Consider the following 22,310-nt stretch of genomic DNA (forward strand, 5'->3'; position numbering starts at 1 on the left):
GCTGGCTTCATAGAATGAGTTTGGAAGTTTCCTTCCATTGCTATTATTTGTTTGTTAAGAATAGATATTAACTCTTCTTTAAATGTTTGGTAAAATTCCTCTGGGAGGACATCTTGTCCTGGACTTTTGTTTGTTGGGATATTTTGATTATCGATTCAGTTTGTTTGATGATTATTGGTCGGTTCAAGTTTTCTATTTTTTCCTGTTCCAGTTTTGGTGGTTTATATGTTTTTAGAAATTTATCCATTTCTTCCAGATTGCCCAATTTATTACCATATAACTTTTTACAAATTCTCTTATATGTTTGTGTTTCTGTGGTTTTTGGTTTTGATCTCTCCTCTTTGTGATTTTGTGTATTTGGGTTCTTTCTCTTTTCTTTTTGGTAAGTCTGCCTAGAGGTTTTCCAATTTTATTAATTCCTTCAAAGAACCAACTCTTACTTTCATTGACCTGTTCTGTATGTTGTTTTTATTTTGTTTCTGTATCATTTGTTTCTGCTTTAATCTTTAGTATTTCCCTTCTTCTGCTGGCTTTAGGCTTCATTTGCTGTTCTCTCTATAGCTCCTTTAGTAGTAAGGATAGGTTGTGTATTTGAGATTTTTCTTTTTGAAGTAGGCCTGTATTACTATATACTTCCCTCTTATCACGGCCTTTGCTGCATCCCAAAGGTTTTAACCATCATGTTTTCATTTTCATTTGTTTCCATTAAAAAAAAAATCTTCTGTAATTTCCTGGTTAACCCATTCATTCTTTAGTAGGATGTTCTTTAATCTCCGTTTATTTTAGGGCTTTCTAATGTGTGTGTGCATGCGTGTGCGTGTGTGTGTGTGTGTGTGGTTGACTTCAAGTTTCATAGTGTTGTGGTGTGAAAATATGCATGATATGATTTCAATCTTTTTGTATTTGTTGAGGCCTGATTTGTTACCCAATATGTGATCTGTTCTGGAGAATGTTCCTTGTGCAGTCAGAAAGAATGTGTATTCTACTGCTTTAGGATCAAATGTTCTGAATATATCTGTTAAGTCCATCTGGTCCAATGTGTCATTCAAAGCTGTTGTTTCCTTGTTGATTTCCTGCTTAGATTATGTCCATTGCTGTATGTGGGGTGTTAAAGTCCCCACCTATTATTATGAATGAATATTTTAATGTTTTTATTGATTGATTTATATATTTGCTTGCTTCAAGTTAGGGGCATATATATTTATAATTGTTAGGTCTTCTTGTTGAATAGATCCCTTATTATTATATAGTGCCCATTTTCATCTCTTGTTACAGTCTTTGGTTTAAAATCTAGATAGTCTTATACAAGTGTGGCTACAATTTCTTAACTACTTATGTGGAAATTGTTAGGTTAAACTGGCAATCTGTGAGAATTCTCTGTAATATCTAGATTTATTTAAATTATTTGCATAATATGATAAATGCATATAAAGTCATAAAGAATTTGTTGTTGTACCAAAGTGAAATTAACCTAGAGCTAAATAACAGGAGTCTAAATAGGAATTTCAATATATTTAGAAATCAGGGAATCTGTTCTAAATAAGCTAAGGGTCCTAGAACATAATAAAAATTAAAGAATATTTTGGATTGAATGATAATTAAAATAATGTAATGTACTAAAATTTTGTGACATGCAGCTGAAGCAGGGCTTAACAAGAAGTTGGTAGTTTTAAATGCTTGGAATCACAAAAGATGAAAGGCTGAAATCTGATGTAAGTATCCATATCAAAGGTTAGGAAAAGCCAAATAAAATAGATGGAGTGATAAAAATATAAAGGATGGAATGGAATAAATAAGATAGATAAAAAGCTGCCCTTTCCTTAAGGTCATCCCACTGCAGAGTTTCTCCTTACTTGCTGTGGGGGGCATTTGGTATGTGTTGAGTTTTAACTAGGTATGCTCTGGTCTGCTTGATAAAAGGGGCCTGATCATATTTCCACCAGAGCTGAAGCTTTGTTGCACTCTATGGTCAGTAGACTTGGGGCATCTGGGGGTTTTGTGCTGGTCTTCTTGGCAAGGGCCCTGCTACTCTGATTCTCAGGCACACTTGCCCTTTGGTAAAGAAGCACCTGTGGAGCACAGTTGGGTAGGGTTAAGTGTAAGCAGCTCAGCCCTCCACTGAGGGTGCTGTGCTGCTCATTGACATCTGTTCTTGCTGACGGGCAGGGGAGAAAAATGTCCCCAACCCTCTCTCTCATACCTGTATAGAGGAGTTTGTGCCTGTTGCTATCTGGGAATCCCTCACAGAAGAGCAAAGAATCTCCCCTCCTGTACCCCAGGATTTTGTCAGATCCTTGCCTTCACCCTGTCTGTGTCCCAGCTGTTTGCTTGCCTGGCCACACAGTGCACCTGTGTTTTATCCCAGGCACACCAGCTGAGTTCACAACTCCAAATTTTAGGGACCCACCACAGTGTCGGCTCCTGCTGATCCTGGGGGAGGGTCCTGAGGTCGGGACTGGTTTGTCCCAGATGGGACTTGCACAAATGTGCAGGAGCTTGGAGTTTTGAGTAAACTTGGAGTTTAGAGCAAAAATCCAGCATCCAGCTTAGCTGACCTCAGCAAGTGTCTCTGCCCTTATGCTAAAGAAGAGGACAGCGCAATGGGAGCCTGCAGGCTCTTTTGTCTTCCCAAGTAGTGCCACCTCTTCCAGATGAACTCCAGCAAGGGGAACTGTCTCTCCCAGTGCGACCCAGGGAATCCCCAGATCGTGCGGTCTGCTTCTGGGCCTCTCCCCTCCTCCCTAGGAGCACTGCTGCGGCTCCACACCTGCCGTGGTGCCGTCCTCTAAAACTGCAGTCTGTGAGCTCTGCTGGTTGTAACAACTCACAATAATCATCCCTTCTCATTTTCGCAGTCAGTGCTTTTTGGGAAGTGTTCTTGTGATCCTTTGTGCACTGTGCGTTCTCATTCGTTCTCTCCCTCCCCTCCCTCCCCCTCCCCATTCTCTGTGATCAGGGCTACTTCCCTTCCACAGCACTCATGTTTCTTTCCTCCCCCCAATCACATCTCTATACCTCCTATCTTCCAGGATGTGACCTCTTCTCTCCCTCTCCCTCTAGCTGTCTGGTTTGTTCTTTCAGTCCTCAGATTTCTTGGGTGTTCTGAATGATATGATATTTATCTAGCTGTGTTTGAGGGGTGAAGCAAGCATAGGGTCCTACTACTACTCTGCCATGGTAACTCCTCCCCCCCAATAGTCACTTCTTAAACAGGATACAGGACTCAAAAGATCAACCAAAGAGGGAAATATGTTAAATTGTACTGTATTATGATTAAGAAATTCCATTCATAATAAAACCTTTAGAAATTGAGGAATGGAAGCCTCAGAATTGAAGTTATTTACAGTACTAATCTAATATAACCTTTTATCCCGAATTGAGATTTATTATAAATCAGTACTAAAAAGACAGCACAGATAAAAACTGGGCAAGATCGTTGAACATCACAAAAGAGAATATTTAAAACACCAATAAACAATAGAAAAGGTGTTTAACCTTTTTGGTCTTGAGGGAAATGCAAATGAAAACCACAAAATGATACCACTAATTATCCACCAGAATGTATAAAATAAAAAGATAGTTTTAATTGTTAACATGATATAGAGCAAGTGGAAATCTCATATACTTCTTTCTGAAAGTCTCAATGGCATAACACTTTGGAAATATCTGTCGAGGCTGAACAAATGCATTCCCAATGAATCAAGGATTCTGTGTATAGGCCAGTGGCTGGTAAACTATAGTCCGCTGCCACATTAGTTGTGACTTGTTTCTATATGACCTGTGAATAAGAATGATTTCAACTTTTTAGAAGGTTGAAAAGGAGAAGGAGAAGGAGGAAGAGGGGGGAAGGAAGTAATGAAGGAATGTAGGAAGGAAGGAAACGAAAGAAGAGATGGATCTCTGATAGAGTCTATATGTACCCACACCGGCAAAAATACTACTTGGTCCTTAAAGGAAATGTTTGCTGACCTCTGGTTTAGGCGTAATAACCCAATATAAAGCAAATGTCCACTTGCAGGACACTCACAGGAATGTTCACACAGCACTTTTTTTAAAGGTTTCAACCTAGAAGTCATCCAAATGTTCATCAACAGTTGGATGAATAAAGAAATTGATGTTATGCACAATAGAGCATATAGCATGAGAATGATTTTCCTGTAACCACATGGGACAGTATGGCGGCTGTCACATACATGGTGTGGAGAGAAAGAAGCCAGACACAAATCAAGACATTCTGTCTCAGTTTATATAACATTCAAATAAGGGTGAAGCTATTTTATGGTATGAGAGACCAGAGAAGTGGTTACTTTTGGGGGACAACAGCTAGTGACTTGAAAGAGGTACTGAGGAATTATTTTATTTCTAGAAATTTTTCTTGGGTTATAGTTTTAAATATTAAATTTTCTCCATTTCTTTTTTTAAGATTATTTATTTTGAAAGAGGAAGAGAGCACCTGTAAGCATGTGAATGGGGGAGGGGCAGAGAGAGAGGAAGGGAGAGAATCCCAAACAGCCTCCATGCTCAGCACGGAGCCCAACTAGCAGCCTTATCCCAGGACTGTGAGATCATGACCTAAGCCAAAATTAAGAGTCAGCTGCCCATCTGACTGAGCCATGCAGGTGTCCAGTTTGTCTTCATTTCTAACCCTCTCAATTCTTATCTGAATCACCTTTTCACGCTCTTGGTTGTTTTCTGACTTGCTTTAATGCCTCTTTAAATTGTCAAGGGAGTCTGTTTTCCCTTGGGCATCTTATAATTCAGTGCCGGATTTGTATTTATTCCTTTCCTTAGTTGAGTCCTTCTTTAGATCCATGTCAATTCTTAATTGAATTTCTGATTTAAGGTAGTTTTTGCTACTCTTCAAAAAAATGCTGATTTGACTATATTTATTCTGTTTGGAGAGCTGTCATGGGTTTCCTGCTTCATGGTTATATTTTTCAGGGGAATTTTCTTTAGTTAATATATGTTGGATCTGGTTTTCTGATATTTGTTTTGTGTTCTGTTTTTTAATAATAATACTGTGTAGATTTGTTAATATTTTCTTCATCTTTCTGGCATTAGCATAGTTTATAAGATTTCTACTTTTATGGAGCTCTCTTTTGTTAGAAAAATAAAGTTTTGGTGGCCAAGGTAAGAATTATGTGTCCTCTGAATTTGCGGCCTTTGTTTTTGTTTTTGTCTTGGAAGAATGTAACTTTTCCACTTTATCTATCCTTTTACCACCTAGTTGCTAAAAGGCACGTCTTTATTTTCTACTTTTTTCTCCCAGAAGTTATATTGAAGACCCCTTCTTCAGATTATCCCTTCAGATTATTTAAGTCCTTTTTTTAAAAAGATTTTTTCTTTTAAGTAATCTCTACACCCAATGTGGGGTTTTCACAGTCCCTAAGATCAAGAGTTGCATACTCTACCAGTTGTGCCAGCCAAGTGTCCCTGAGTCCTTTTCTATATATTGTGCTCATTTACAGTGGCACTGTCTTGGTATTTTCATACTTGGAATAGATTTAATCTTTGTGAGGGAGATTTTATATCAACTTTAAACTTGTTGCTAGCTTATACCTTCTCCATTCTTTTTAATTTGGTAAGTGCTTTCTCACCACAAAACTCATAGTAGGTGGGAGCATATGAGATTGCTTCCATGGATTTTTTGTTGTTGTTGTTGTTGTCAAGTTATGATGAAGGTGTAGTTTTTGGATAAGTTTTTTTTTTTTTTTTTTTTTTTCCTGCTTGTACTTTTTTTTTGGAGGATGTATCGGGAGACAGAGACCTAAACATCTTTCATTGTTTTTAGTTACCAAAAAGTTTTACATTGTTTCATCATGGTGGAATAAATGGAATTTTATACACAGAACTTTCTAATAATTTGCAATTTTATAAAAATGCATCTTTTTGCTCTATATTGACCCTGTAGTATGTCATCTTGGTGACTTCTTTTGTTCATTCTGGTACTCTTCATATAGATTCTTTAGGATTTTATTTAAGTTGCTTTTCAATAAACACAGTGTTATTTTTTCCTTTCCAAATCATGCATGTTATTTTTGTTCTTTCTTTCTTTCCTTATTGCACTGTCTATGCCCTATAGTGCAACATGGGACTGAATTTGTGAGAGTGGACAGTCGTCTTAATTGCAGAGTACTTAGCCTTTAACCTTTAAGTGTAATGTTAGCTATTGACATTTTATAAATGTCTTTACCAGATTGAGAAACTACCTTTCTATTCCTAGTTCATTAAGGTTTTTCTTTTTTTTTTTTCTTTTTAAGTCATGAAGTGCTGTGTAATTCTTCTGAAGCCATGCATCTGTTGAGATAATCATGTAATTAAAATCTTTTTAGTTGTTAATATCATTAATTATATTGATTGAGTTTAAAATGCCAAACTAGTCTTGCATTTTTGGGATAAACTCCACTTATGGTGTGTTATCCTTTTATTATATTGCTGGGTTCAATTTGTTTAAATTTTATTAAGTATTTTTGCATTTATATTGATGAGAATATTTGCCTGTAGTTTTCTTAGTTGTCTGCCTGGTTTGGTATCAGTCTCAAGAGTTGAGAAATACTTTTTCTTCTTCCATCTTCTGGAAGAGTTTATGTAGAACTGGCATTATTACATATATATTTGGTGGACATCAGAGCCTGGAGTTTTCTTTAGGAAAGGAATTTTAACTACAAATTCTTTTCTTAAAAAATTTTTTAGTAGGGATGAGGCTATTCAGTTTCAGTAAGTTGAATGAGTTTAGTAGTCCATGTCTTTCAATGACTTTATTTTTTTCATTTAAGATGTTATTGACAGAAAGGTGTTCATAGTGTTATTACCCTTTTATTCTAGAGGATCTTTAATGTAGCCTCTTTAATTCTAAATATTGATAATTTTTGTTTTCTCTCTTGATCGGTTTGTCAGTTTTCATTGATCCTACAAACAGCTTTTTGTTACTTTGATTTTCCTCTGTTGTCCAGTTAGTATTTCATGAATTTCTGCTCTTAATTTGTTTTTCTCTTTGTTTACTCATAGTTTATTTTGCTTTTCTTCTAGTTATGTAAAGTTGAAACTTAAATAATTAAGTTGATGTTTTCTTAGTATAAGCATTTGATGTTATAAGTTTTACTCTAAAGACTACTTTTGAGTAGTATTTTTGTGATACTCTATTTTCATATTTTTACTTTAAGCTATGTATGTATGTTATGTTTACAGTATGTTTCTTAGGGACAACACATTGTTAGGCACTTTCTTTTTAGTACAATTTGATGGTTTCTGCCACTAAATTAGTGTGTTTGGGTCTTTGAAATTATATGTTTTTAATCAATATGGTTGACTTAAATTCCCATCTGGTTAACTTGTTTTTTTCTATTCCCATCTGTTATTTGGTTCTGTTTACCTCTTTTTCTGCCTTCCTTTATATTGGTAGATTGAACATATTTTATGTTTCACTTTTTTTATTGGTCTGTTGACTATATTACCTTCTTTTTATGTTTGCTCTAGGTTTTCTATTAATCTGTCACTTGTCACAGTGTCACAGTCTTCATTTAAGTGATACTATACTTCACAGTAGTGTAAGAACCTTATCACTTTTAAATATGTTATAAGCTACACAGGATACTTCTATTACTTTTTCTTAAAGTGGCAAGTTATTTCTTAAATATGTTTTTAAAATAAAAAAGAAACTTTATCATCAAGCAGAAATGGAGTAACAGTGATCAGCTGTTCTGATATGTATTGAGGACTGAGGGCTTTCCTAAGATATGGGCTTGCAGTACTAATACCAGGACAGTCCTTAGCAAAGTGGGAAGATTGATTACTCTAAAGATGACTCAGTTTAGGGGTGTCTGGGTCTCTCAGTCGGTTGGGCTTCTGACTTTGGCTCAGGTCATGATCTCATAGTTTGTGAGTTTAGGCCCCGTGTTGGGCTCTGTGCTGATAGCTCAGAGCCTGGAGCCTGCTTTGGATTCTGTGTCTCCCTCTCTGTCTGCCCCTCCCCTGCTCACATTCTGTCTCTCCGTCTTTCTTGAAAATAAACTTTAAAAAAAAATTAGCGTAACACTGTAGAAAACTACTCAAGTCTGCAGAAAGAATTACTTGAATGGAATTGTCACCAAATCACACACAGGCCTGGGAATTGCTTGGGCGTTAATTATTGGGCATCAGGTAGAGTACTTAAAAGGATTTTATTAACATAATATGGCAAAATTAGCATGAGACTAAATGCTACTATGGTTCTGTGTAACATAGCCTGGAGGATAAAACTGTTTTCAGTTAACTTAGCCAAATTCCAGAAAAAAAAGTGGAAGCATATTTTTAGTAATACAAAAAATTTCTAGCACCCAAAATGTAATATTTAAAATTCACAATGTCAGGCTTCCAATATGCATGTATGCAAAGAATTAGGAAAACCTTGATTTAGAAAGAAAAATCACTCAATTGAAACCAACGTAGAAATTAAATATATGTTAAAAGTAGATAAGGATATTGAAACAATGATTATGAAGATATCCCATATATTGAAAATTAAAATTTTGTAGGTTTATTTATTTATTTGAGAGAGAGACAGAGACAGATTGTGCATGAGAAGGGGAGGGACAGAGAGAAGAGAGAGAGAATCCCATGCAAATCCTGAACACTCAGAACAGAGCCTAATGTAGGGCACTAACCCACAAACTGTGAGTTCATGACCTATGCCCAAACTAAAAGTCAGATGCTCAACTGAATGAACCACCAGGTGCTCGTAAAAAACTAAACTTTTGTACATGTTAAATACAGTCACAGAAAACAAAAAAAAGTAGAATTTATAGAGATAAAAAATATTGAGATGAGAAATGAACGGGATTGATATCAGATTAGATGTGTATAAGTTAAGATTGGTATATGCAAAGACAAGCAATAGGAAGCACCCAAAATGAAGCACAGAAGGAAATAAAATGAACAGCACATCAGTGAGCCCTGGGTCAAGGGTCCTAATATTTTTGTAATATTGGGCCCAATAATTGGATACTCCAAAAGAAGGGAAAGAGAAAGCATTTAGAAAAATCACAAGAAATAATGACCATAAGTTTTCCAAATTTGATAAAAACTGAATCCAAAGAGGCAAGAAAGTCAATAAATGTCAAGCACAAAAAATGTGAGGAAATGTACCAATGCCCATAATAATAAAACTGCTGAAAACCAGTGATAAAAAGATTAAAGCAGCCCAGAGAAATATGACTCAGTATGTATAGGGGATGGGGATGAAGGAAAGCCTGATATCATATTTCTTATCAGAAAAAAAAAACCACACACACACACACACACACACACACACACGAACCCAGAGCAACAGAAGTGGAGCATCTTTAAAATAGCAAAAGAAATAACTTAGAATTCTTTGTTTAATGATAATATCTTTCAAAAATGAGGGTAAAATAAAGATTGTTTCAAAATTACAAAAATTATAAGAATTTATTACCAGTGGACTTGATGTATGAGAAATGTTAAATCAAGTCCTTTAGTCAGAAAGAGAACTTCCAGATATAAATTTGATTTACACAAAGGAATAAAAATAAAGGACATGGTAAGAATGTGGGTAAAGAGTTTTTTTCTTACAATTTGCATATCTAAAAAAAAGGCAATCAATATGTTAAGGTGAAAATGACAACAATATATTAGGAGTTTAATTTTTATGTAGAAGAAAACTATGAGTATAATATCTTAAAGGCCAAGGGAAGAATAATGGAAGTATCCTGTTGTAGGATTTTTATACATTATGTGAAGTGGTATATTGCTTGAACTTAGACTGTGATAATTATAGAAGTATATTCTAAACCCTTAAACTACTAAAGTAACACAGAGTCATAGCCAATAAGCCAAGAATGTAGGTGAAATAATCCAAAAGAAGGCAAAACAAGAGAAAAACAGCTGTACAGGATAGGACAGATTGTTAACTAATGGCAAAATGATAGATTTAGCCTCAGTCATTTTAGTAATTATGCTAAATATAAATGATCCATTGCCTCAATAAAAAGGCTGGGATTTTCATATTATCTAAAAAAGCAAGACCCAAATATTTGCTATGTTGTTTCATTTTGTATTTAAAATACAAAGACACATTTATTTTAAAAGTAAAAGAGTGGAAGTTGATATAATGTACTAACACAAATCAAGAGGAAGCTGAGTTGGCTATAAGAATATCAGACAACTAGATTGAAAACAGTTTTTAAATGTTTTTATTTTATTTTTGAGAGAGAAAGAGTGTGAGCCGGGACAGGGCAGAGAGAGAGGGAGACACAGAATCCAAAGCAGGTTCTAGGGTCCGAGCTGTAGGCACAGAGCCCTACGTGGGGCTCAAACTCACGGATGGTGAGATCATGACTTGGGCCGAAGTCAAACACTTAACTGAATGAACTTCCTAGATGCCTCAGAGGCAAAAAGATTTTAGAGCAAAAAATATTACCTAGAATAAAGATCACTTCATAAACATAAATAAGTTGAATTCATCAAGAGGACATTCCTAAACATTACCACCTAATAACAGACTTTCAAAATGGATGAAGGTTCAGCAGTATGACAAGGCTCTTCTTTTAATTTTAAAAAATATTGTAGGTTACCACTTTCTACTTTGATAGAAGCAGCTGCCACCATATCAGTTTGTTCTTTTTTTCTCTCACTGCATTATTTTGGAGAGTGTATTAGTTTTCTATTGCAACATAACAAATTACCACAAACATAGAGACTTAAACATAACCCAGTTATAGCTCACACTTCTGTATGTCATGTGGTCGACCTGGCCTGGCTGGCTTCTCTACTTGAGGTCTTGAAGGATGAAATCAAGGTGTCAGTCAGTCTGAGTCTTTGTTTGGAAGTTATGGAGAAGAATTTGCTTCCAGTTTCACTCAGGTACTTCTCAAAATTCAGTTCATTGCAGTTGTATAACTGAAGTGGCAGTTTTTTCATTGGCTATCAGCTAGTAACCACTTTAGCTTCTAATGAATGCTCACATTCTTTCCCACATACCCTCCTTCATCTCCCAGACTAACAATGTAGAGTCTCAAAAGCTCAAATGGTATCTCTCCCTTTTAATCTCTTCAAGTAGAGGCCAGTTCCTTTTAAGGGATCTTCTTATTGGGTTCATCCAGGATGATTTTCCTTTCTTAAAGTCAACTGTGCCATGTATCACAACCTAATCAGATTAAACTGATGACTATTCCATCATATGTACAGGTCCCTACCAAACTCAATAGGGAGCCATTAGTGTGATTAAATACTGAGTTCTGTAACCTAGCTTCATTGACACCTAAGATTATCCACCATACCGTACCGTTTTTCCATTTAAAGTGTATTTATGACTCAGTTGTTTTTTAGTATATTCACAGAGTTATGCAGTCATTGCCACAAATCACTTTAAAAGGAATTTTGTCATCTTCAAAAGAAACCTTATTATTATCAGTCACTGACTGTTAAACCCTCATCGACTCTTGTCAGTTGGAGGCAACCACTAATCTTTATATCTATGAATTTGTCTATTTTGGGCAGTTTAAATAAATTGAATCATATGATTGTAGTCTTTTGTAACTGGTTTCTTTCCCGTTCCATAATGTGACATGTTTTCAAGATTTATCCATGTTGTAGCATGTAGCATGTAGTATTTTATTTCTTTGTATTAACTGCATAATATTTTGTGGATATACCAAAGTTTGTTTATTTAATTATCACTTGATGGACATTTGTGTGTTTACAATTTGGGGCTTTTTAAATAATGCTTCTTTGAACATTCGTATAAAAATTTGCTTGTGAACCTATTTTCATTACTTTGGGAATAGAATATCTTTACTAGATACAATTACTTTGGGTTGAACAGTGACTACAACTAACCTTTTGAGGAACTACCAGACTTTCGAAGCTGCTGCATTATTTTACACAACAGTGGACAAGGGATTCTATTTCCTCCATGTCTTTGCCAACACTGGTTACTTCACGTCATTTTGATTATGACTATCCTGGTGGGTGTGAAGTGCTATCTCGTTGCAGTTTTGATATGCAATGAGGGGATTGCAATGGGATATGATGTTGAACATCTTTTCATGTGCCTAGTGGCCACTTCTGTTTCTTTTGAGAAATGTCCATAATGTTCTTTGCTTATTGTTTAATTGGGGTATTTGTCTTTTTTATTATTGAACTGTCAGAGTTCTTCATGTAGTGCCCTTATCAAAGATTGATTTGCAAACATTCTACTCTGTGAGTTGTCCTTTCATTTTCTTGAGAGTGTCCTTTGCTGCACAAAATTTTAAATTTTGTTGATGTCCTGTCTATTTTTTCTATATATTTTTTTGCCTTTGGTGTCATATCTGGGAAACCATGCAAAATGTAATATCCCAAAGATTTACACTTATATTTTCTTCTAAGAATTTAATAGTTTTAGCTATTACATTTAGGCTTTTGAACCATTTTGAGTTTATTTTTGTGTGTGGTTTGAGGTAGGGATCCAACTAAATTCTTTAGCATGTGTCTATCCAGGGGTCCCAGCAGCATTTGTTGAAAGATTATTTTTTTCTCATTGAATTTATTTTTTGCATATTTATTTTTCATCTTTTAAATTATGTTTGTCATTTTTATATTTTCAGTTTCTCTCCTTTTTTATGGTCATGTTTTCTTCTATATTCTTGAGCACATTAAATACACTTTTAATAGCTATTTATTTTTTTAATTTATTTTTTTTTAATTTTTTTAATGTTTTATTTATTTCTAGGAGAGAGAGAGAGAGACAGCGCGAGCAGGGGAGGGTCAGAGAGAGAGGGAGTCAGACTGAAACAGGCTCCAGGCTCTGAGCTGGCAGTCAGCACAGGGCCCGACGCGGGGCTCGAACCCACGAACCGCGAGATCATGACCTAAGCGAAAGTCGGACGCTTAACCGACTAAGCCACCCAGGCGCCCCATTTTAATAGCTGTTTAAAAATCATTTTCTGCTCACTCTATTGTGCGTGATGTTTTCTTGTTTGTTCTATTAATTTTTTTTCTGACCATGGAACACATGTTTCGGCTTGGTGATTTTTAATGGTGTTCTTTCTAGAAATTGAATTTTTACAGTTTTATTATTTGATTTTGTTGTATTTCTTTTGGTGTGTTGTACTTTATTCTGGCATGCAGTTATGTTATTTAGGATCTGTATGATCAGTTCAAAAATTGTGTTTAAGGTTTTTGTAAGGTCCTCTATATAGCAAACCCAAGTTCAATGCTAGTTTATTTCCACTACAGAGACAGTGTCTTTCTCGGTATCTAGGAAGTGCTCTTTGTATTATGAGGCCTCTCCACTCTATTTGGAATACACATTATTCCAGTCCTATGTGAGCTATTAGCTTTATTTGACTTACTGTTTTCTGGTGGTTCTTTCTCTAGCTTCATGGAATTTCACACTGTGCTGAAATCATTATTCAGTCAAAAATTTAAGAAAACCCCTCAGCAGATTGAAGTGTGTAGCTCTCTTTTCTCTCCTATTTTGCCACCCAAATTCTAACCACATGACCTCCCCAAAGTTTGATCTTTGTTTTCTCCACCAGATGAGCTCTTTGGGCTTTGTTTGGGTTTGCTTCCCTGGGCTGCATCTTTAAATCTGCCTCCAGCTAGCAAGCCAGGGGAGTCATAGGCTCATGTTTTTGTTTTTCTCAGATGCCATTTTTAAGCTGCCTGTTATTTGAAAGTAGTTGTTTCATATCTTGTTTCATTTTCTTGTTGTTTACAACTGGAGGTCAATTCTTAGTGTGATTAATGCTTCATGGGCAGGAGTGGAAGTCTTCTATCAATCTGTTTTTATTTACAATAATGAATCCCGGGTAAACAACATACAGGTCTTGCTTTTTTGTTTTGTTTTGTTTTTTAAATGTATTCTGAAAATCTCTGCCTTTATCAGAGTATTTAGTCCAATTAGATTTAATATAATACTGGTATAATTGAGCTTAAGTCTTACCATCATGGTATTTGTTTTGAAATTTTCCTTTACTTTTTCTTCTTTTGTTGGTTTTTCCTTTTGCCTTTTTTGGATTAATTAATTGTTTTTAAAGTCCACTTTTATCACTTTTATCGGATTTTTAGCTATACTTCTTTTGTGTTTTTTTTAGTGACTGCTGTAGTGATTGTAATAGTCATCTTTATCTTATCACAGTCTACCTTGAATCAATATTATACTACTTCATGTATAAGGTAAGAATATTACAATAGTGTAATTCCATTTGCTCTTTTTCTGTCCTTTGTATAATTATTGCCATATATTTTACTTCTGTATTTGTTATTAACCACACAGTACATTATTTTTGCTTTAAACAGATGACATTTCTTATAAAAAATAATAAGAAAAAAATTATTTTACTTACCCATGTAGTGTTCATTTTCTCTGATCTTTTTTTCACTTAGATCTGAATTTACTTCTGCTGTAATACTTCTTTAGCTTTATGACTTTATTTAACATTTATAAATACTATGTTTCTCAATTGTGGCTATAAATTATGTTTGTTTTCATATGCCTGAAAACATTTTTAATGTGTAATTGCATGTCTGTATATTTGATGGATGTTCTTATTGGAAATAGCATTCTGAGTTGACAGAAGATTTTTTTTCAATAATTTGAAAGTGTAATTTTCTTTTCTCTTTGACTCTTTCTCCTAAGAATCCCTTAAGAATTCCTCTATTAGTCTTATTGTTTCCCTTTTGAAAACAGTATGTTTTTTTTCCTACTTCTGTCTTTTTAAAATAGATTTTTTCCTTAGTTTTTGAATATCAGTAATTTTAATATGGTGTATCTAAGTATTTATTTTTTATTGTGATTGTGAATTATATGGTTTATTTATTCCTTAGCTGGATTTTTTCCATAATTTTTGTAAAGTTTTCTGCCACTATCTCTTTAAATATTCCCACCTGTCTCATTGTGTCACTCTGTCTTCTATTTCTAAGAGTTTGCTTTACTTATGTTAGACTTTTTCACTATGTCCATAATTTTTCTTAATGTGTTCTCTGTATTTTATATTCTTGTCACTCCTTTGAACTGTGCTGCATTTCATGTATTCTTTCTTTAGATATTTACATTTTTATGTTCAACTTGTGTTTCAGTTATTTATTACTATTTAACATAATATCCCAAGCTCACTGTATGAAAGCACTTTTATTCATGGTTTTGCATCTTCTTATTTTCTTGTTGAATTCTGCTAGGCACTTCTTCTGTCAGTATCTTCTGGTTGTGCGTGAGTGTGTGTTTGTGCACGTGCGTGTGTGTGTGTGTATTTAATGTGACTACAGTAATCTGGCCACCTGATTTGTTTCAGATGGTTTCATAATGTTGCCTTCACATTGCTAGGAGTCTGGTTTGGCTGGTTGACCTAGGGGTCCTCAGCTGTGATTGACTCTTTTCTGCTGTCCTGTCATTTTCCAGTTTTATAGGCTGCTTCTATACGTGGTGTTCTTAGAATTCTAAGGAGAGTGCAGAGTACATGTGTCTCTTGAGGCCTAAGCTTAGAATTTTATACACCATCACTTCTTCTATATTCTGTTATTTTGAGGAAGTCTTGATGCGAATCCATGATGAAAAGGTGAGAAAAATCCCACTTTTTTGATGAGAGCAAGGATAAAGTAATATTATGAAGTTTGTACATACATACATGGGAAGAGTTTGTATCAGTTATTTTTCAGCTCATCTAATTAGTTCTATTTTTTGGTATGTTTTTGTTTCTTTTAAAAATTATATTTTAAAATTTATTTATTTTTGAGAGACAGACAGAGACAGAACATGAGCAGGGGGAGAGAGAGAGGAAGATATAGAATTTGATGCAGGCTCCAGGCTCTGAGTTGTACATTAGCACAGAGCCTGGAGTGGGACTTGAACTCACAAACTGTGAGATCATGCATGACCTGAGCTGGAGTTGGATGCTTAACCAACTGAACTACCCAGGTACCCCTGTATGTTTATTTCTTAAAATATAACTCATATGGCATGAAATCCATCATGTTAAATGGTTTGTAGTATAGTCAGTAGGTGTGTAACTATCACCATCATAGAGTTCCAGAATAATTTACCCCAAAACAAAACCCCATACACTTTAATAGTTACTTCCTATTCTTCCTTCCACTAGCACTTGAAAACGACTAATATACATTGTTTCTCTATGAATTTGTCTATTCTGAATATTTAAAGACAGTCATACAATACCTGGGGTTTGAGCTGGTTTCTCTGACATAGCATAATGTTTTTAAGGTTCATTCATATGGTAGCATATATTGTTAGTCTTTTGCTTCTATTTATGGCTGAATAATATTCAGTTATGCATACCACATGTTTATGCATTCATCAGTCAATGGGTCTTTGGCTCTTTTCATACTTTTGCTATTATGAATAATGCTCCTGTGAATATTTTATGTAGACATGTTTTAATTTTTTTGGTATATATGTAGGGGTGTAATGTTTTGTCCTATGATAAATCTGTATTTAGGCTTTTGAGGAATTGCCAGGTTGTTTTCTAGAGATAAATTGTACCAGTTTTTTACATGACCATTAGCAATATTTGTGGGTTCTAATTATTTTATCCTCACCAAACTGGTTTTTGTCCATTATTTTGATTATTACTACCCTAGTGGATATTAAGAGTTAGCTCATTTTATTTTTTTTTAAGTTTTTTTATTTATTTTTTGATAGAGATAGAGTATGAGTATGGGAAGGGCAGAGAGAGAGGATCCCAAGCAGCCTCTGCACAGTCATTGCAGAGCCCAAGACAGGGCTTGATCTCATAAATCCTGAGATCATGACCTGCGCTGAAATCGAGAGTCTAACACCTGACTACCTGAGCCCCTCGTTGTGGGTTTGATTTGCATTTCTCTATGAATAATGATGCTCTTTTCATTTGCTCATTAGCATTCGTATATCTTCTTTGGAAAATATCTACCCAAATACTTTGCCCATTTTAATTTTTTATATAATAGTAATTTTAGAGTTATTTATATATTCTAGGTTATTGAAGATATGATTCTTAAATATTTTCTCCTATTCTGTAGAATGTTTCTTCACTTTCTTGATGGTTATTTTTAAGGGACATAGGTTTTGTATTTTGATGCTATCCAATATATGTTTTTTCTATTGGTTGTTTATGCTTTGGTATCATATCTAAGGAACTCTTGTCTAATTGAAAATCATGAAGATTTACATTATATTTTCTTTTAAGATTTTTATAATTTTAGCTCTTACATTTAGATCTTTGATCCATTTGGGGTTAATTTTTTTAAAAAAATGTTTATTTCTTTTGAGAGAGAAAGAGAGAGAAAGTGAGCGAGTGAGCATACAAGCTGGGGAGGAACAGAGAGTGAGGGACTGAGCCACCCAGGTGCCCCTGGAGCTAATTGTTATATATGGTGTGAGGTACAGGTACAATTTTTTTCTTTTGTATGTTGATATCAAGTTATCTCAACACTGTTTGTTGAAAAGACTATTCTTTCTCCGTTTAATGGTCTTGGCACCCTTTTTGAAAATCAATAAATTATAGATGTATGGGATTGTTTGTGGACCTAATTCTATTTTATTTATCGGTGTGTCTCTCCTTATGCTAATACTACACTGGTTTGATTGCTTTAACTTTATAGTAGGTCTTGAAACTGGGAAGTGTAAGCATTCCTCTTTTTTTTTTTTTTTTTCCCCAAGATCATTTTGGCTAGTTTGTATTCTTTGTAACTTCTTGTAAATTTTACGATCTGCTTGTCTCTTCCTATAAAAAAGTGTTTTGGAATTTGATAGATACTTCATTTAATTTGTAGATCAGTTTAGATGATTTGCTATCTTTATATTAAGCCTAATAATGTAAATAGAAGAAGTCTTTCCATTAATTTCTTTCAACAATGTTTTGTAGTTTTCAAAGTACAAGTTCTCTATTTTTGTGGTTAAGTATACTCCTAAGTACTTTATTCTTCCTAATACTATGGTCAGTGGAATTGTTTTCTTAAGTTTATTTTTGGGTTGTTCATTGTAAGTGTATAGAAATACAATGAAACTGATTTATCTGTAATTGATCTTTTATTATGCAATATTGCTGAATTCATTTATTAGCTCAAATAATTTTTGTGTGGACCCCCTTTAATGTGCTATATGTGAGATCATGTCATCTGCAAATTGACTTAGTTGTAAACATTCTCTTAAAATCTAAATGCCTTTCATTTCTTTTTCTGCTTAATTGTCCTTTCCAGAACCTCCTGGGCAATGTTGAATAGAAGTGACAAGAGAGGACATTTTTGTCTTATTCCTGATCTTAAAAGGACAGCTTTCAATTGTTTACCATTAAATACAGTGTTAGCTATGTATGTTTCATATATGTCCTGTATAGGTTGAGGCAATTCCTTTCTTTTCCTAGTTTACTGAGTATTTTCCATATATTGATATGATCATGTTGGTTTTCCCTCTTTCTCTATTAGTATGGTATATACTTGATTGTTTCTTATATTTTTAAACAGATTTGTCCCTATCCTGGGATGACTTTGATTTTTGTATTGAGTTAGTAGTGGTCTCATAGAATGAGTTAGGAAGTTTTCCCTTTGCTTCTCTACTGCGGAAATATTCTTGAATAATTAATAATTATTCTTAAACCTTTTGGTAGAATTTATGAGGGAAGCCAGCTGATCTTGAGCTATATTTTGCTGATACTTTGTTGATTGCTAACTTTATTAATTAATTTGCTTATTTGTATGTTTTTATTGCAGTGTAGTTGACATACAATGTTACATTAGCTTCAGGTGCACAATATAGTAACTCAACAACTCTATACATTATGTTAGGTTCACCAGAAGTATAGCTACCATTTGTTGCCACACATGCCAGTACAGGACCACTGAATGTATTCTCTATGCTGCATCTTTCATCCCTGTGACTTACTCATTCTGAAACTAGAAGCCTGTACCTCATTCTCTTCATTGTTAGAATTTATGCATATTTTCTGTTTCTTCTTAAGTCAGCTTGGTCGTTAGTATCATTCCAAAAATTTGTCCATTTAATCTAAGTTTTCTAATTTATTGGCATACACGTGTTCATAATGTCCCCTTATAATTCTTCTTTCCTACCTTTTGTTAGTGGTATATCACCTCTTCCTTTCTGATTTTCTTTTCTTTAAGTTTTTTCATTTATTTTGAGAGAAAGAAAAAGAAAGAGAGAGACAATGTGTATTTGCCGGTGAGTAAGTGGGAGAGGGAAAGAGAGGGAGAGAGAATTCCAGGCAGGCTCCATGCTGTCAGCACAGAGTCCAGCACAGGGCTTGATGCCACAAACTATGATCATGACCTGCGCCAAAATCAAGACTTGTATGCCCAACTGACTGAGCCACCCAGACACCCCTTAAAGATTTTCCTTTCTCTTATCTTTAAATTAAAGTTTATCATTCTTTTTTAAAAAAAATTTAATTGTAGGTTTATTAATTTTGAGAGAAAGAGAGAGAAGCAGAGAGAGAGAAGCAAAGAAGAGAGAGAAGCAGAGAGAGAAGCAAAGAAGCTGAGAGAAAGGAAGACACAGAATCCAAAGCAGTCTCCAGGCTCTGAGCTGTCAGCACAGAACCTGTCACAAGGCTTGAACTCACAAACTGTGAAATCATGACCTGAGCCAAAGTCAGATGCTTTACTAACTGAGCCACTCAGGTGCCTCTAAAGTTTACCATTCTTGATTTTAATAATTTATGTCTTCTTTTATAGCTTGGTTAATATAGCTGAAGTTAGGTCAATATTTTTGATCATTACAAGGAGCAGATTTGACTTTAGTGATTTTCTTTATTGTTTTCATATTCTAGTTCATTTATTTCCCCTCTAATCTAAATTATTTCCTTTCTTTTGCTTGCTTTGCGTTTAGATTGCTATTTATTTTTTACTTTGTTATGGTGACAACTTAGATTGATTTGAATCTTTTTAAATGTTCAGCATCTTTTAGGTTTTGGTATGTGATGTTTTCATTTTCATTTGCTTGAAAGTAATTTTTAATTTTCTTGTGTTTTGTTCTTTGATCCATTGGTTATTTAGGAATGTGTGGCTTAATTTCCACATACTTATTATTTTCTCAGACTTCTGAAACTGATTTCCAATTACATTTTATTGTGTCCAGAGAGAGTACTTTATATGACTTAAATTCTTTTAAATTTATTAAGATTTGTTTTATGATCTAGTTTATAGTCTATCATGGAGGATGTATTAGGTTTACTTGAGAAGAAGCACATTTTCCTGCTGTTGTGTGGATTATTCTCTTTGTGTTAGTTTGGTTTAGTTGACTTATAGTGTTGTTCAGGTCTTCTCTTTCCTCCTGATCATCCCTCTAGTTCTTCTGTTCATTATTGAAGGTATTAAAGCTTCCAAATATTATTGAGGAATTGTATATTTATATTTTAATTTCTGTCAGGTTTTCATCATGAATTTTGGGGATATGCTATTAGGAGCATGTAAATTTTCATTTTTTATATGTTCTTCATGGATTGTCATTTACTGTAATAAAATGTCCCTCTTCATCTCTCATAAAAAATTTTAAAAAGTTTATTTATCTGAAAATTGTAAAGCTACTCCAACTTACTAATGATTGCTCTTTGTATATCTGTTTTCATTCACTCACTTTCAATCTTTGTATCTTTAGGTGTGTCTCCTATATACAATACACACTTGGATCTTTGTTTCTTATCCAGTCTGTCAGTTCTTTTGGTTGAGGTGTTTACTACATTCACATTTATTGTTATTATGATATAATTGGATTTAGGTGTGTTACTATAGTTTTTTCCCTATATGTCTCATGATGTTTTTGTTCCTCTACTTCTTATTTATTATTTATTTATTTATTGGTAAGTGACTATTTTATAATTTAATGTTTAAACTTATTGAAGGCATTTTTTCACTGTACTTTTATTTCCTGAGTAGTTGCTCCAGTGTTTGCCATACACTGCTCTACTTGTTAACATTTGATTCCAGTTCGTTGTAATGTAATTTTGGTTAGACAATATAATATTGGTGATATAGGTCTATTCTTTTTCTCTTCTTTTTGTTGAATTGTTATACATATTACATCTATATATGTTCCAAACCCACCAATAAATTTTTACAGGTAATACTTTATAAAATTTTGTCTTAAAAGAATATGAGAGAAAGGAGGACAAGTATATATTTGTAGCTTTTATTACATTACTTTTTATATTTACTACTTCTAGTGTTCTTCCTGTACATTCAAGTTACCATCTGCTAATACCATGTCATATCCATAGCCCAATATAGATTTTGTCCTCCCCACTTCCTTTGTGTTATTATTGGGGAATATACCACGTTTTATGTTATAAACCCAACAATATCATTATTTATGTCTTTTAAAATATAATTTAACAATTTGAAATCAGAAGAGAGGAGACAAAGTATATCCTTTCACAGTCTTTTGTAATGACACCATTACTGTTACCAGTACTCATTATTGTATTGCGTGGAGTTGAGTTACTATTTGGGATCATGTGGTTTCCCACTGATGAACTCCCTGTTGTCTTCCTTACAGTGTGAATCTGCTAGCAACAAACTCTGTTAATTTTTCTTTATATGTGGATGTCTTTATTTAACTTAAAATTTTTTGAATGTATCTTTGCTGAGTAGGAAGTTTGGGGTTGACAGTTTTTCTTTGACAACTGTAAATATATTCTTGTACTGCCGACTGGCTTCCATTTCTCCTGATTACAAAGGTCATTTGTTACATTTCTTGGCCTTCTTTGTAAGTGAGGAGTCCTATTTTCTCTCGCTGCTTTCAAGATTTTTACTTGTCCTTGGCTTTTATCGTTTTTATTATGTGTCTGTCAATTTCTTCATGTTTATTATAATTAGAGTTAAGCTTCTTGAATGTGTAGATAACATTTTTATCAAATTAGGGAAGTTTTCAGAATTATTTCTTCAAGTAAATTGTAACCTACTCATTCTCTTTCTTATCCTTTCCACTCTGCCATTACACGTAGGCTTGAGTACTTGATGGTTTCCCACATTTATCTGAGTTTCTGTTCACTTTTCTCCTTTATTTTTTCTTTCTGTACTTAACATGGTTTCTACTGACCCATTATTTCCTTCTTCTACCAGTTCAAATCTACTGTTGAGTCCCTCTAGTGCATTTTCTTATTTTAGTTATTGAACTATTCTACTCATTAACTTTCATTAGTTTTTTAAAAAATCTCTTATGTTTTTACTGATATTCTCAATTTGATCAGATATTGCCATTATATCTACCTTTACTTCTTTAAGCATAGCTTTCTAATTTTTTTCTGCCTTTAATTATCTTGAATATTTTCATTTTCTCTAATTGTCCTCTGACTCCAGTTTTTTGGCTGTCATTTCTCATTTTTATT

At 34.1% G+C, this 22,310-nt stretch overlaps 1 protein-coding gene across 1 annotated transcript in view; it reads left to right on the forward strand.

The window, feature by feature from the left end:
* Positions 1–22,310, forward strand: part of ATRNL1 (attractin like 1) — a 211,900-nt gene that overhangs the window by 186,708 nt on the left and 2,882 nt on the right. Inside the window, exon 19 of the mRNA XM_039237622.1 lies at positions 14,076–14,157. Coding sequence (XP_039093553.1) covers positions 14,076–14,157 — 82 coding nt within the window. The remainder of the gene's footprint in view (positions 1–14,075; positions 14,158–22,310) is intronic.

This window comes from Hyaena hyaena, unplaced genomic scaffold (assembly GCF_003009895.1).
Source record: "Hyaena hyaena isolate Hyena2069 unplaced genomic scaffold, ASM300989v1 scaffold_128, whole genome shotgun sequence".
In the NCBI taxonomy this organism is placed as follows: Eukaryota; Metazoa; Chordata; class Mammalia; order Carnivora; family Hyaenidae; genus Hyaena; species Hyaena hyaena.